The sequence below is a fragment of the Contarinia nasturtii genome, unplaced genomic scaffold, assembly GCF_009176525.2.
Source record: "Contarinia nasturtii isolate CC-2019 unplaced genomic scaffold, AAFC_CNas_1.1 Cnas_scaffold_414, whole genome shotgun sequence".
NCBI classification, from domain to species: Eukaryota; Metazoa; Arthropoda; class Insecta; order Diptera; family Cecidomyiidae; genus Contarinia; species Contarinia nasturtii.
The window spans coordinates 4,132,091-4,148,172 of record NW_022197768.1 but is presented as its reverse complement, the minus strand read 5'-3'; the positions used below and the strand labels follow the sequence as shown (position 1 = coordinate 4,148,172).

Here is a 16,082-nt window from a genome sequence, read left to right as displayed (position 1 = left end):
AATGCAATCGGCTGAACTTTGTCAGAAAATGCTAGCTTTTCGACCAATTCCAAGAGTAAGAAATCGAAATCGATATTGATTATATTATAGTTTTCGTGGCGAATGATGTGTTTTACTTGGATAACAGATCCATCTTGTTGATTGTTTGATGAACCAGCACGGATGAAATATTCACTCGCATTTCCTGAACTGGAATAAAGAGCATTGATCAAACAAAATATCACTTAAATAATGGCTTCACTTCTACTCTAGTGAATTTATCTCAACAGCTCTTCAATTGCCACCATATCAACATGGAATGATTCACGGTACAATGCACTGCTACTATGAATGTAGTACGTTTAGAAATAAACTTTAGTGAATGACACTTCCCGAGAGCACATGTTACGCTCTAAAATGAGCGTCTACGCTCAAGAAAATAAATGGACTGTCAACAAAGAGTCAATGATCATTATTTGGATTTGAAAAATGGTTACGCTACCATTACGCTTTTTACTTTGACATCAAATCATTGAATTCAAACAATGGTTACACTACGTTTATGCAACGGCCTAACGGCTCAACCGTATTCTTACAAACCCATTAGATGTGATATTTGTTGTTTCAAAAAATAAAAAAATATTAATTTAGCCGTTAGGCCGTTGGGCCATTAAACTGCCTAACGACCCAACGACCCAACGGCCCAACGACCTAACGCATAGACCGTTTTGTTCGGCGGCTCAATAAAAGGTCACGTTCATAGCGTTTTTCTTGCGAATTGTTTTTTAAATCACAACTTTAACCCATCGCTTACAAATCATTTCGCATAAAATTCGCAAAATATCGAATAATTCGCTATGTTCTGATTGAGTTTCGATCCCCTAGTTCAATTCATATTAACAACTTTTTTCATCTTGTAATAAGAGCACACATGAATAAGTGCGAATAAAAATTCGTCGAAGTAATTTTTAAAATCTTACTATTAAAATGGAACTAATAAATAGTTCTTCATAAGGTGTTCGTAAACATACCAGCAACGAATGGTTTTCGTTTATTTAGCTCCATTTCTAGCGACGGCTTGATTTTAGATATAAATTATATTGAGTCCATGTATTTCAAATAAAAAAAAGACAAAAGAAGAACCTGGAGACTGTGAATATCCCCATAGAAGAAAATTTTGCTTAATTCATATTTGAAATCGCTTTTAGATTATTAGCTCCATCTATTGTATAAATCAAACACTTTAGACCAAAGCTATTGCCAACAGATACTAATTAAAACTGCTGCTATTTTTTATATCTTTGCGTAAGTTCCGTTTAATAATATTTCTATTTAAATAATAAAAGGATATTTGTCAAATTTCTTTATATATTTGAATATTTTAATCTGATAAATGCGATAAAAAGGTATTTCAAGATGTTTGCGCTTCTGAAACAGAAATGAGCGGTAAACTATGTTGACATTCGTTTATGTGATGTCAATTTGAAGCTGAATGTTTTGTCAAACCAAGGTTATAGTGGAATGATTTTTTTTTTGTGCAAATCATTTGAATAAACAGCAAATGAAATCATGGATAATTTAAAAAAAAGTCGATGTTTATTAAAAAGTGTTGAGGCAACGCATCCACACATTGAAATATCTACAAACAGTGACACATTAATTGGTAGAACGCGCGAATCACAACTTGACGATACATTGGTGTCGAAAAAACACATAAAAATGCGCGCTGATTTTGATAAGAAATGCGTTATCTTCGAAATACTCGGTTTGAATCCATCGACACTGAACGGTGTGACTTTAGAAAAAAATAAAAAACACAAAGCTTTCCAAGACGATATAATCGAAATTATTCCATCAAAGTATCCATATAAAATTCACTTTGAATTGGCCAATCACAGTCGAAAACGAAGTGCAGACGACAAAACGATCGAAAGTCCACCGAAAAGAATGAAATACAAAATAGGCATTTCATTGGATGCGAACAAACAAGGTACAAATACATCATGGGAGAGCTACAATAATGGCCAATTGTTGGTGTATACATCGCCAAATTGTCAACCATCGGAAAAAATTGCTGCTTATGATATGGATGGAACGCTCATCAAAACTCAATCAGGAAAAGTGTTTCCAACCGACATTGATGATTGGACATTGGCATTTGGTCCTGTGACAACAACACTAAAATCAAAACATTCGGATGGATTCAAAATTGTGATATTAACGAATCAAGCTGGTGTTACGTCGGGAAAAACAAAAGTGGCTGACATCAAAAAGAAAATCGAAAATGTTATAAAAGCGCTTTGCGTACCAGTACAAGTATTTGTTGCAACTGGTGACAATTACTTCCGTAAACCAATGACTGGTATGTGGCAGGCTTTATGTGATCAAAAAAATGGCATAAATGTCGTTGACATGAATCAGAGCTATTTTGTGGGTGATGCAGCCGGTCGTCCAGAAATCAAAGCAATGAAAAAGAAAAAAGACCATTCATCTGCCGATCGTTTGATGGCCATCAATTTAAATTTGACATTTTTCACACCCGAAGAACACTTTTTAAAAGTACCAACGCAAAATTGGATCAAACCGGAATTTAATCCCAAAGACTATTTAAAACGAACAGTTCAAATGATCGATGAGCCGAGAACCAAAATTACATCAACTGATCTGGAATTGATTTTATTGGTGGGCGGACCTGGAACCGGTATATAAAACTGAACAATTTTCTTTTTCTCTCGTTACATTATGATTTATCGATATTCATATAGTTTCTTTTGTCATTTTATAGGTAAAAGTCGCTTTTGTAAAGATCATTTGGAAGGAAACTATGAGATTGTAAGCCGTGACGTGATTGGAACATGGCAAAAATGTGTTGATCGTGTCAATGATTGTTTGAAAACAAAACGCAAAGTTGTGGTCGACAATACGAATGGAGACCGAGAAAGTCGTGCCCGTTATGTGAATGCAGCTAAAAAGCATAAAGTTCCATGTCGATGTTTTGTTATGACAACTAGCTTCAAGCATGCCGAACACAATATCGCATTCCGTGAACTTACTGATACCAAACATTCGAAAATCAATAAAATTGTACTGAACAGTTATAAAAAAAACTACCAAGATCCAACGAAGGAAGAAGGATTCACTGAAATTGTCCGCATTAATTTTGTTCCAAAGTTCAACGATGAACAAGATAAATGGCTTTATGAAATGTATTTGTTAGCGTAAAAATCATTTGATGTCGCTTTTTTTTCTCTATTTATTGTCATTTTCGAGGCTATTCTGTTATTTGAATAAAAGAAATGCAAGTAGATAAGAAAAAAACAAAGATGTTAGAAATGATGGAATTTCTATGAATTTTTATTTCGATTTTTTTTTTATTAAAGAAGAAGAGCCATTGTTTTGAATAATGTCTATTCCTTCTTGGCGGCAGCCTTTTTGGCTTTTGGTACCCGTTGTGATCTCAACAAAGCGCTAGCACGGCGAACGGCAGCCTGTAAAAATTGAAACATAAATAAAAATTAATCAAATTATCAAAGATGATTGTGAATCGCATTCAATTGAAATATTGGGAGTTTGTCAATCAGTAAGGTTGGATCATCAAAATTATTACAGCGATCTTGGTATGTAGCAAATTTTTATAACAGAGTCATCATAACGACGTTTAAGTGAAATTTAAATCGTTAATCAATTTACCTGTTTGAGGTCGTTACGATAATGGTTGTGAACCAAAGTGTTTCGTAGCTTCTTCAATGAACGACGTGCACCTTGGTCGAAATTGACTTTGTAGGTGTTCTTTGCTGGTTTGTTCTACAATTTTTAGAAACAGAAAAAAAAAGACATTTTAAACACAACTCATTTTTCATTTTTTTTTTTACAAATATGTTTGTTTTTTTGTAAATAATCAGTTATCATGGGTGATGAATGTAGTCAATCATAAACTCTCAGTTAAAATGAACATCATTTTGTAATCAATTTGAGCGAACAAAATAAAAACAAATGCTAAATAAAACTCACTTCATTCTTCTTGGTTTTCAAGACAACTGTGAAACCTTTCTTGTCATTAGCTGGAACAACAGCAACGGTTTTCTTTTGTACCAAACCACTGTAGCGGAATGAGCTCACATTTTTAAGATTGCTTGCTTCCTGAAAGCGGAAAAAAGTGCATTAATTACCTTGGTCTCACTACAAAAATGTGACGATTTAACGAAATGTGAAAAGCCTCAGAGTAGCAAATAATATGAAATAATCATGATTCGATCAGAGATCTTGGTGATAAATACATTCATCATAAATTGTATGCAAAATTTGCGTTTGCCACTGTACTTCATTGAACTTACCGTGCTGAATGGTTTCTTGATGTTGCGTTTTTTCAGCAAGTATGCATTGTTGTTGCGGACGATCAACCAGTTCAAATCAGGTGAAGCCATCGTTTATCCTGAAATGATCACGCCATAAAAATACGGTACATTAGCAAAAAAAAGTTCCATTGAACAAAATTGTATACGACACATAACCTCACAAAAAATATAGATTTTTAATGTATTGCACACATCAGTCATATGGGTGATGAATGTAGTCAATCATAAACTCTCAGATTTTCAAAAACATCATTTGAATGCAATACACAAGACAAAAACCATATTTTCCATAAATTATGTCTCGACTTTCACTTCCGAATGGACATTAAATGCAAAAAAAAAAAAACAAATTGAACCATTTCGTCTTGTTTGTCACCGAGATGCCGAACATACAACACGTGTAAACACAAGCATTTCGTTTTTAATTAAATTTCTAACGCTAATTTCTGGACACATTTGGAAAATTTCCATGAAATTATTGTGCACAATGTAAAACCGAATTGAAATCAATTGCACTTAAAATGTGGTTCGAATTTGTTTTGACGAATTGATTAAAATAAAAATTTATTTGGTCGGAGAAACTCACCTTTGTGTGATAGTGGCAAATGTCGAAAAGAAAAAGGAAATGGTATGGCGGATTGAAGTCATATTTGACGTTTCAATTGTGAATAACAAACATGGCGACCTCTATCAAATTGATGTTCGAAATTTCGAAATGTGTGCATGTCAATGACAGATGGCAATTTCACAACAGCAACACCACTATTTTTATTTTGAACAAATGAAATAAACAAATCAACGTAAAATACGAATAAAAATAAAAACCACCGAAATTTGGAGTTTTGAACATAAGAGTAGCGACTACTTTATTCAATTTCTTAAAATGCTTTCAGAACAACACAAGAAACAAAAGTCAGCTGAATTTAACAAGAAACAATTTATGTTGGGAAACATTCTCAAATTGCTACAAATTGTGTGAAAAATTGAATAATTCAAATGATTTCACTCTATTCACATGTTTTCAAAATATGTGTGTGTACGGTGATTTTGTGTGTGGTTTTTTTCCTGTTTAAATTATTTAAGTCATTTTGTTGGATATGTTCAAGAGCTAAGAGTAACGTGTAAACATTTTATTTGTATTGTTTTCGTTTTGACCGTATTATCATTTGGTTAATTTTCTTGTTTTAAATAGGTTTCGGCACGATTTTCCACAATGTCTTTCACCAATTTTTCAAGTGATTCGCGTGAGTCTATCATTTGGCCAACTTCAGATGCGATCTCTTTTGCTAGCCATGGTTTGAAATGTTTATCGTCGTCTAAAATAATGTTTTTATTAATTTCAGCATCAACTGTGCTCAAAACATCCGGCAGCAATTTTGAAACATAGTTATGGAGCAATTTGGCAGCATTAATATCGTCAGTCGTTTGTTCATCGATTTTATTTGTATTCATTTCCATATTTTGTTCCGTATCCAGTCTTTTCAATTCGGAGTTTTGCGATTCCCTGAAAGCTAAATATTTCTCGGTGTCTCTTTGCAATTCGGCCATTTCTTCTTCTTGCATAAATTCACTGAGCGCTTGTTTCATTGATATTTCCACTAAAGAGTCCAGAATTGGTTGAACTTCCTCATCAAAATTGTACAATTCTTCCATATTTGTTTCGGTCGCAACATCAACACCCGATTTTGATGACATGTATGGCACATTTGGTATATCATACAAATACAAATCGGTTTGACATTCAACACTGAAATCGGATGGCTTAACGAGTAACTCTTCAAGATAACGTTCCGTTTGGATTGTTTCATGGCGTCGACCCTTAACGGGTGGCGGTGTTCCAATAACACTTCTTTTACTTCGATTTGAATAACGTTTTCGTAGCAATTGACGTCGTTCGGCTTCCGACTCCTTTGACATCGCATCAATATCACCCTTTAATTATAAACATATCAATTATTTATTCGCATTTTCATACAAATCCATTTCTATCAAAATATTGATCTTGCTAGATTGAATATCGAATATGTGAACACTCAGTAATACTAGAAATAATTATAGCAATGACTAAAACTACGCCTACATCTACAATTATGCGATTACTTTTTATTCGTCCAATTCAATAAATTGACACGGCAAAAGCATTACTAAAATTAAATTTCAACTAAACAGAATTCGAATGAACATCCAATTGTCCATTATTCAACGAATCAAACAGAATCAAAAATGATCAGATAGATCGAATGCATATCACAGACAATATCCATAATATATATGTCGTGATTGTGCTAAATAAAAAGCATACATGATGTTAACACGATATGAATCATATGGAGAAATAAATACGAACCAAACAAAATATGCCGATTGAAAATGTTTTGTGTCATTTGTGTCTATGCAAAATAACGAATTATTTAATAAAAATTTCATCAATTTCATTGAACAGAAGCAGACAACAAATGCAATCGGCATGTGTATACATGATAAATATATGATTTGTCCAATGCAAATTGAATGTGAAACAATACATTTGGTAATATGTTAACATTCAAAGCAATGTGCCATCATTTATTTTGATGAATTTTGAATGTCATTTTGAAGTGATACTGACTCGGATTATTCAAAAAGAAAAATACTGGAACAATTTTCCAAAAATTCGGGGATTTTTTTCGTTCAGAATTTTTTTTTTCGAGAAATCTACCGGCATTCCAAAAAGTACGACTCTCAAAACGCTATTTTTATTTAATCTTATAAAATTAAAAGAATAATCAATATAAAACTATTGGCTTGTCTGATTTTATTCCTCTCTGAGATTTTTTTGTTTTGGCCACAATTTAACATTTTTGTGAATTTCCACGTTAAAAACTCAAGCTATGGGTCAAAAATGACTCGAAAATGGATCAAAATTTTAATTTTTCGACAGAAAAACCACAAAAAGTTAGAAAAATCTCAAAGATGAATAAAATCCGATGAACCTACAATTGTTGATTCATTTTCATTTTCTAACCAAAATTTTAACATTTTCTTCAGACTGCGAGACTTTGAGTGACATTTTGTCTGTGGGACAAAAATTGATAGTGCTAAAATTGAATGCAGAGAGGTGCAATGGCAATGAAAAAGTTGACTGACAATGTGAATGTGTAAAGATGAGATGGTTTTTATTCATGCAAAGATCAGCAAAAGACATAAACATGCTGCTAACATTCTTATATCAGGTGGATGCTCAGTTTGGGATAAAATAACTTTTGTATTCGGGATGAACGACAATGGTCGCTACATAATCATTGTAATTAGGCCATTTGATTTGCTACATAAAAACTCACCTTTCCTGATAGAAGACCAGCATAAGCAAAGTATGGATTCCACTAAGTATCCATAAGAAATTTTATTGGATTTCAATAGTAGGATTTATTTTTGTTTTGTTTCGATCGGGAAAATGCACAAGTAAAGAAATTAAATGATTCAGTCGAATATGCTCCGATGTGGATAAGTAAACAAACATATGACATACCAAAGAACATTCAAATTAGGGGAATAATTAATGAAAGCAAATAAAAATATTCCTAAATACTCTTGACAGTACATAAAATTATTAGAAACAACTAAAACATGTTTGCGATTGACATAATTTCATATCTAGAATATTTGATTTTCTCTATGTCTTAAAATGTTTTTTTTTTTTCATCATTGAACGTCAAATTGGTGCCGGCTTTATTCATTCAGTTTGGAATATTACGTTAAAAGTATTTGATGAACAATTACTATTATTGTTTGTATAAAATTTTAGTATTGATATCGATGGAAATGGATGCATATAAATGATTCGTTGAGTAAACCGGTATTTTTTACGACAGCGCACAAACGGTAATACGATTGAAGAACATGGTCACATGGACAAATATAATTTTAATTTTAATGGTAAAATTTTATGAGCGAAAGCCAAACAAAGAAAATTGAACGTTTATCCACGAATGAATAATATTATGAGTGTGTTAATGTGACCTCATTGGCTTCAAATTTATCATTTTATCAAGTGTAATGTGAATGAACTACTAATTAGATTGTATCGCTTGAGACACATGCTATTTAAGTAAAACAAACACATAAGATACAATTCAATAAGGATAAAAAGTAAATAGAAAATTAAATTGTGATTGATTTACGGGCAAAAATATGGGACCAAAAATCTAACAAAACTCTACAATCTATTATAATGCTATAAAAAATGTTGGTCTTATTTTTGTTCATCGTTCAAAATGATAACAATCGTACAGTGACCGGTTCGCGCATATTTCTATGCCTGATAGCTATGCTAAGCATTACGGAGACGCAAGCCGCAACGCACCCGTCACCATTCGATTCGAGCTATATTGTATGCGCACGGTCGTCTGCATAAACGAACATGTGTATTGTTCATATAGAGTGAACGGCGATGCGTCGGTTGCGTTTGCGGCTATGCTTGGCATATCTATGCTACCTAGCGTATTTAGGCAAGCAAAGAAATATGCACGAACCGGTCACTGCAATCGTATCTAATAATTCAGATTGATTTCTCAACTGCCTACTTCAAAACCGGGTGGAATATATGTCAATGGATAGGGTGAAAGTTCAACGGTAAGGCTATTTTTTTTTTCTTCTTAATTTTAGAATGTAAAAAATTGAAAATATCTTCACTTACCGCTTGCATATGGATGTGACTGTAGTTGCTCCCACGCACCACACGCTTGTCATACATGATATTTTGTGGTTGTGACGGTGATTCTCCTCTGTATCGTCAGCAACGGGGTTATCAAACCGATTGGACATGAAAAATGTCATAATTTCCATAAATGTTTAACAATAGCACGACAAAATTTAAATCATGTACAAAAATTGAATAAAATATGAAAATGGAGAAATGTAGACAATAAAAAAAACGGTCAAAGCCTTGATTTGAACGTGTTCATGTATTATGGTTGAAAAAAAAATAATTCAGCACAGACTTAAAAATAAGATGATCAAGTATGAAAACGAAACATCTAAATGGCGAGGAAATGGTGTATTAAAATTGAGCCTTCAGAACAGGAACTGCAGAAATGGACATTCAACATAGTCTCAGCCATCTGTTATGATTTGGCATGATCCTTGTCCCTAATTTGAAATTGCTTCATTTAGCAAGTGGGTTTCCTTGCCGAACAAAAACCATGTTCATTAGTCAAAAATATCTATTAACTTGGTCATGCACAAACGAAAACCGAACGAAAGAATAGCTGTAAAAATGTACATTCACCTCATATTGCCTTTTCGTAAATCATTTGACCATTAAAATGAATCGAGTATTTGCCATACCCAAAACCCATATCTATATCAATAAGTTCAAAAAGGTACTTGAAGCTAAAGGACCTCGTACTATTTTAACAACTGGAAATTATTCGTTGCAGAGGAACAGCACACAGCAGTTGAACGAACAGAGAAGAAAAAGAAGAAGAAGAAGAATAACGATGAAGAAAAAAAAACAAAAACAAACCATTTCAACTTCCGATTCCTTTTGCACACGGAAACTAACGAAGTACGCAGACTAAAAAAGACATTTAGCCGGCAAATATTTCTTTCCATCGATTGCATTTAATGAATAGAGTGTAATGGCATACATATGTTATGTCATTAAAAAAATACGCTGCCTGAATCCGTGTTATTGGCTCACATGTGTGTACGGGTCGGCATATACGATGGCTAAAGTCGATTTTGTTATCGTTGCAATGTAAATGTGGTACCGGTAACATCACAGTAAATATTGCGACATGCAAAAAAAAACGCACACAGAACAAAATTGTCGAATACACGCATATTGCAACAGCAAACAAATTGCTAAACATATCATACGTATGTAACTAGCCGAAAATAGTCATTGCAATGGTTATTAATTTAAACGACAGGAAAATATTTCATTAAAATTAGTTTATGCGGCGGTAATTGTACCTACTATGCCACACAGTCATTGTATATAATTGCATATTCATAAAAAAAGTAATGACTCTGGCTAAGAATTTTGTTGTTATAAAAGAACATCCGCAGTACGTTGTTTTCTTTCTCACTCTCTCTCTCTCTCCCTCTCTCTCCCTCTCTCTCTCCCTCTCTCTCTGTCTGTCTGTCTTTTTTGTGTGAAATTTACGATTTTTCATTTATTCAGTTCAAAACCTTGAGTCAAATCTTTTCCAATTTTAATTATCCATTTACTGTGCCGAATGAAAGATAAAGTGCCACGTAAATGCATTACTCTTCATATGCAAAGTTTCAATTTGCGATTGGATTTCGTTGACGTGGTTAATTGTTTTTTATGTGTATTCAAGCGTCACGACATACACTAGCGTTTGTAAATCTTTATAAATCATTATTTAACATGTCATTTGCCATAATCAACAATTTTCTAATTCATTTGAGTATATTCCGAAACGAATTCCAAAATAAATTCAAAACAAAAACATATGAAAGAAAAAATATGTTGATCTAATACGAAAATTAAACAATAATAGTTGCATTACGCTGTAAATTGATGAGAACATCATGATGGCTGATGTTATAATTAAAATAGCCATGAATAATAGAGAGGAAAAAAAATGTTGTTTGAGACAGAGCCATAGGAATTCTTGTAATTTTTCCCAAATGTGCTTATTAGGCGCCATCAAATGATGTGCATGGAAACACATGAATCAAAACACATAAAGCGACACAGAAACGGGTTGTATTTTGCGAGTGTGCATGTCACGCAAGTGTCGTTCGAAAGAATGAACATTGAATTGTTTGTGTCTTTTTTCTCTCTCGGTCGGCTAACATGAAAAAGCACTTTTCGGCAGATGCATTCATGGAATGGAATTTTCATAAGTTATGTGAAAACACTGAATAATGCACCACCATTAAAATGTGGTGCGGCCTTGACAAGTTCTCTATTCTTTTCTCTTCAAAAGAAGTACTATTGACTTTAAACACCACGTATTATATTCGATTCGAGTGATTTAGTTAAGGTTTCGCTTTTTTTTTTTATCACCACGTTTCATCGTTTTTTCATTCGGAGTCCATTAAATTTTGATGGCTTTGCCAACGCAAAAATATTTTCTTTTCTATTTGGGCCATTCTTAGAAAATGTAAATTGAGCCGAGTCTTTTGTGTGTTGCTTCATTTTTGTCCGTTGCCTTTTTATTTCTTCGTCTGTCTCGATATGTGAATATATTTCATTAAATGTAATTGAAGTCCTTATTTTACCATTTTCGTTAAATATTGAAGCACGAATTTAGTTTGCATGCAGAAAATGCAATATTTTAACAAGTGAATAACATGTGATTTGTTTTTTTTTTCGCAAATAATAAATAAATGGTGGCATAATTGATATGCCAGTTTGCTAATTTCGTTTTAAATTAAAAAAAGAATGTGAAGCGACAGTCACAAAAACTGGAAATGATGAGATGATTGGGATGATTAGATAATTGAGTTTGATGTCCTACTGAATGAAAAACGTACCTCGGTTTGATCGATTTTCCATAGGTTGTCATTGTTTTTAGAGCATGAATCTCTGTAATTGGATTCTCTTTGTGTCCCTTATCGATGTTTTGGGCAAATATTTTCGGAATACTAAAGTATGCATATGTACGTGGATTACGAACTTTTGATGCGATCGGTAATTCTTTTGAGGGTGGCAAATAAACACCAGACGGAACAGTGGTAAAGAAACGAGGACGACTCGATGGATTAATCAATCCGTTATTCTCCTGTACGAGATTTATAACATGCAAGTAAACATTGTTTTATACATTCACAGCAATTTTAACAAATAAAATTTTAAATTAATAATCAAAAAGAAAAAAAAAACTAGACAAAACATATTTTTCTATAACATCGGCTATGCCATATGAATTTCATATTATAAAAGCCATGAAAAGACTTCGCAATTAATATTCTACCTAATTCTGTATAGTTTGTCATACCGACATTTATGTATCGGATTTACTAAGGTTAAACCTTGTTTAATTGAAATCAACGCGAAGTATTTACAGCAAAACGAATGAAATTGATTTGAACATGGCCTTTACGGGAAATTCAATGTCATCGTTCAACTTCCAATGATTTCATTTTCCCATTGAGAATGCGAGCAGCATAACAATATTGACATAAAACACTTGGATTGATTTTCCTGGTTCCAGGCATTTTGACCATGCCAAAAATCCAACACAACATTCACTCTCTGACCAATGATCACGGAGAAATTGAAGTCGGTTTCAGTGGGCACAAAATGACACGAAATACATTTGATCGATGACCGAACGCAATTTCAAGGATATTATTTGATTCTGCCAATTTATACATATATAAAATGGAACAATATTTATTATGTGAACGAATTGTGACCAATAGTGTGATAGCTTATTATAAATGGCAAGGCCAAGGTGACTAGCGTGTTGGGATCATAATCAAAATTCGAATCTATTTTTGAGATTATCATAATAAACATATTGTCGGCCAAAAGTAAATGTACAATTGCAATTGCCAAAGTGATCGCATTTAGGTTTTTTTTCCCATATGTTATGTTGTGCTTATTCATCGAATAAACGGAGCCAACCATTTAATTGTATAGTTGTACCGCCTTTTATAATAATCAAGAGAAAAATTATGTGAAACAGTCGGCGATTATAGTATTCTCACGTGTCAATACCTAATGCCTTTCATTTACTTTCGATTGGAGTTTTTCTAGAGGGCGACTGAAAGGACACGATTTGTTGTGGTTCCGAATAACTTTGGTGCGGTGTGAGCTTTGACGTTTTTCTCTGTGATGGTTTGCGTGCACAACAGCGAAAGTTATTAAACACATTGCCCACGAGCACACATACATTTATCTCGAGTTTTTTTGTTGTTGTTTTTGTTTGTTTTTATTACTTTGCGTTCGTTGAATGTGTAGAATAGAATTTTGGTATGGAGAAGAAGAAAAAATACCATACATACGTAATTCGATGAATTAACTTGCTATGTGGTGTATACAATCATTTGATAATCAACGAATTTAAAAATAAAATCCGTAAACATTGTTTTCAATTATAATGTGGCAAATAATTTCATTCTCATTTGATTAGTCAAATTTTTCAAAATATGTTGATGTTAATGTAAAAACGTGTGAGCAAAAGTGGCACTGTATCGATATAATATAGATCCAATTGAATCGCACATGCGGCATTAAAATAATCGATATGCATATATGAACATTTGACGGTTTCCATCACAAGGAAATCGATATACAGATATTCATCGAGCAACAAATTCGAAAGTCGAAGCAATTATAAATAAAAAATTAAATTGAATATTAAATTGGTGGTTTTACATTTTTTGAAGAATTTTTTTTATCCTTCTGCAGGTGTCGTAGTTTGTTGTCCAATTCCTTGGTGAACGTATCGATTTCTCGTTTTTTTTGTTTCACAGGAACATTAACCTTTGGCGTTGATTGACTCGAAGCCGGTAAATTGGCTTCGTTTGCCTCTGGCAGTATCATTTCATTTGGTTCATTTCTCCGAAGTGGTCTTACAATTGCGTTTGGTTTTCCATACGGACCATATTCGTCGGTGTTATTATTGATGGGAATAACGGAAAAAATGGCATTAGGACCAGTTGCTGTTGATGCTGATGCTAGTGTAGTTGATGTATACGCATTTTTCGCTTCAATTGATTTCGGTTCGATGATCGTTGGTTTCACTGACAATACTCCAGATGACATAAATGACATTTTTTTTTATTCAATTACGATTTTATTTCCAAGGGTTCTTTTCTCTCTCTATCTCTCTCTCTCTCTCTTTCTCAAGTTGAAATAATTTTCAAAACAATTACACACCTGCACATCTCGTCATTTTTTTTGTGATTCAATGTTCAAAAATAAAAACAAAAATTAAAAGAAAAATAAACAAAAGTGAATCCTTCGTATATTGTTCACACCATTTTACACTTGTTTCGTTCTGTTTTCGTAATAGATCAATGAATAAAATTCACACATAATATGATCAGTAAAAACACTAAAACGAGATATTTAAATGTATGCACGTCATTTTTACGATGAAAACCAACATTTTCGATCTTCGATTTTCTTTTGGTTAATTCGCTTGTGTTGCTTGAAGCTTTTACCGGGTGTTGCTGTCAAATTATCGAGCTTAAGATAATATGAACTGTTCATGCAAGTGTCTTACAGTCGAATGACCAGACGCTTTTATTATAGCGATTATGGTTGGGTAGTTGTTGTGGTCAGCTGGAAAAGACACACAAAAACAAACGCTTGAAAATATTCCATTTGATTGTGTTTCGCACCACAAACAAGCTATACAACAATGGGGGGGAAAAAGCACACATCGTCGATTGCCATGTGTGAGTGTATTTTTACCATCAGTGGAAATATTTGTATTTTCCACGCCAGCAATACCAATGGCAAAGCAATGGAATAATCGACAACTGTATGGCAAACAGCTGCTGTCCATTGTGAAAACTACACCAAACATCCACTCAATTCTGGTAAAATATAATTCAATCATCCAACCATATTTCACCCGAAGGAAATGTGCACATTAACAGGCACATGTCGCATTCAAAGAAATATCTTACACTTCATTATCCATTTGAAAACCTTAATTACATTTTCATTTTATTTCAATGGATTTTCGCACTCTGATTATTAAAATAAAAACAATCACACGAACACCCAATTATAAGGCAACTGCATTGATCTATTTTTCAATTTTTTTTTTAAATACACAAAACACAATGATCCTAAGTAGTTTTACTTTTGATTTTGTTGAAATGTGAAAAACTGCGACATTGATCGATGTCTTATTCGTATTATGATTTATTTGACCTCGGATTTTGTTCGCCGAACTTAGTGTTACCCTTTTGTGGTGAAGTATACTTTTACTGTGATTAATTCAGCGTCTCAAGGTTATTGGGAAAGACGTATTAATGCAGGATATTGTTTTTTGTATCATGCTATGTAATTTAAATGCTTCGACTTGGATTGTGTTTAATTTCTGGGCTTTTTCTAAATGAAAGCGTCGATAGTTACATTCCAAAATAGCACAAACAGTGCGAGTCGCAATTCTTCGGAAATCAATGGGAGTGGAAGAAAAAATGAAAATTACTAATTTACTAAGGTCAATTTTTTTATTGCTTAAATGTTTGAGCGATAAAAATTAAGATTATCATCGATAATTTTGTTGATGTAAATAACAACAAACAGGAACAGGTAACATACAACTAAGGTTAACATTCCGAATTGAGATCTAATTCAGTTTTATTTTTGTTTCCTAATAACTTAAAAAAAATCAAAACTGTGTATATTTTGAGAAAAAATTTAGCCACAAGTGTTCGTCATTCCAAAAAATTTCTTCTGAATTTCTAGAGGAGTCATTTTAAATTCATTCAAAACAGGGGGTGACACCTGGTAAGAAGCCATGAATCGCAAAATATCGCTGTCAAATAACAATATATCGCTGCCAAATCAGCCTACCCCTACATTTGGAGTCTATTGTAAATTTTAAATAAATCGTATATAATTTATCCATTCAAAATTATTATATTTTCATAACATTGAATAATATCCAGTTTCCACGATTTCATTCAAGTTGCGTGCATGTTTTTTTTTCTATAAAATATCTATTATTCAAGTAAAACATTTAAAACGATGAAACGGAACTAGTTATTGAGATTTTCATTATTATTTTACCGATTCATTCATCGTAAATAAGTGAAGTGACA

The 16,082-nt window shown here is 33.0% G+C and overlaps 3 protein-coding genes and 1 long non-coding RNA gene across 5 annotated transcripts; 2 read left to right on the top strand and 2 right to left on the bottom strand.

The window, feature by feature from the left end:
• Positions 1–1,458: 1,458 nt before the first annotated feature.
• Positions 1,459–3,248, top strand: LOC116338707 (uncharacterized protein F21D5.5). Its single transcript, XM_031764130.1, has 2 exons — positions 1,459–2,680; positions 2,765–3,248. The coding sequence occupies exons 1-2, from the start codon at positions 1,549–1,551 to the stop codon at positions 3,199–3,201; spliced, it is 1,569 nt and encodes a 522-aa protein (XP_031619990.1). The 5' UTR covers positions 1,459–1,548; the 3' UTR covers positions 3,202–3,248.
• A 96-nt stretch (positions 3,249–3,344) lies between these two features.
• On the bottom strand, positions 3,345–4,950 carry LOC116338708 (60S ribosomal protein L28). The gene is made up of 5 exons (XM_031764132.1): positions 4,921–4,950; positions 4,314–4,411; positions 3,991–4,119; positions 3,670–3,783; positions 3,345–3,467 (listed from the first exon to the last, which is right to left on the bottom strand). Exons 2-5 carry the CDS (start codon positions 4,401–4,403, stop codon positions 3,387–3,389), a joined length of 414 nt encoding a protein of 137 aa, XP_031619992.1. The 5' UTR covers positions 4,404–4,411; positions 4,921–4,950; the 3' UTR covers positions 3,345–3,386.
• Positions 4,951–5,293: 343 nt separating this feature from the next.
• Positions 5,294–14,163, bottom strand: LOC116338860 (radial spoke head protein 3 homolog B). 2 transcript variants are annotated; one of them, XM_031764379.1, is made up of 5 exons: positions 13,675–14,163; positions 11,826–12,073; positions 9,010–9,097; positions 7,655–7,696; positions 5,294–6,266 (listed from the first exon to the last, which is right to left on the bottom strand). In XM_031764379.1, the coding sequence occupies exons 1-5, from the start codon at positions 14,071–14,073 to the stop codon at positions 5,505–5,507; spliced, it is 1,539 nt and encodes a 512-aa protein (XP_031620239.1). In that variant the 5' UTR covers positions 14,074–14,163; the 3' UTR covers positions 5,294–5,504. The 2 variants fall into 2 exon arrangements, with proteins under 2 accessions (XP_031620239.1, XP_031620238.1); XM_031764378.1 differs by lacking the exon at positions 7,655–7,696 and having other exon boundaries at positions 5,295–6,266.
• LOC116338862 lies at positions 5,318–6,787 on the top strand. The gene is made up of 3 exons (XR_004200933.1): positions 5,318–5,455; positions 5,527–5,578; positions 5,678–6,787. It is a non-coding gene; the product is annotated as an uncharacterized LOC116338862 (long non-coding RNA).
• Positions 14,164–16,082: the final 1,919 nt, after the last annotated feature.

Coding starts and splice junctions, on each gene's coding strand:
- LOC116338707 (XM_031764130.1), top strand. CDS start 1,549: ATGGATAATTTAAAAAAAAGTCGATGTTTATTAAAAAGTGTTGAGGCA. Junction 2,681..2,764: donor GGTGGGCGGACCTGGAACCG/GTATATAAAACT, acceptor GTCATTTTATAG/GTAAAAGTCGCTTTTGTAAA.
- LOC116338708 (XM_031764132.1), bottom strand. CDS start 4,403: ATGGCTTCACCTGATTTGAACTGGTTGATCGTCCGCAACAACAATGCA. Junction 4,120..4,313: donor TCAAGAAACCATTCAGCACG/GTAAGTTCAATG, acceptor TTCCGCTTTCAG/GAAGCAAGCAATCTTAAAAA. Junction 3,468..3,669: donor ATCGTAACGACCTCAAACAG/GTAAATTGATTA, acceptor CAATTTTTACAG/GCTGCCGTTCGCCGTGCTAG.
- LOC116338860 (XM_031764379.1), bottom strand. CDS start 14,073: ATGTCATTTATGTCATCTGGAGTATTGTCAGTGAAACCAACGATCATC. Junction 12,074..13,674: donor AAAAAAATTCTTCAAAAAAT/GTAAAACCACCA, acceptor AATCTCGTACAG/GAGAATAACGGATTGATTAA. Junction 7,697..9,009: donor GTCACATCCATATGCAAGCG/GTAAGTGAAGAT, acceptor ATGGATACTTAG/TGGAATCCATACTTTGCTTA.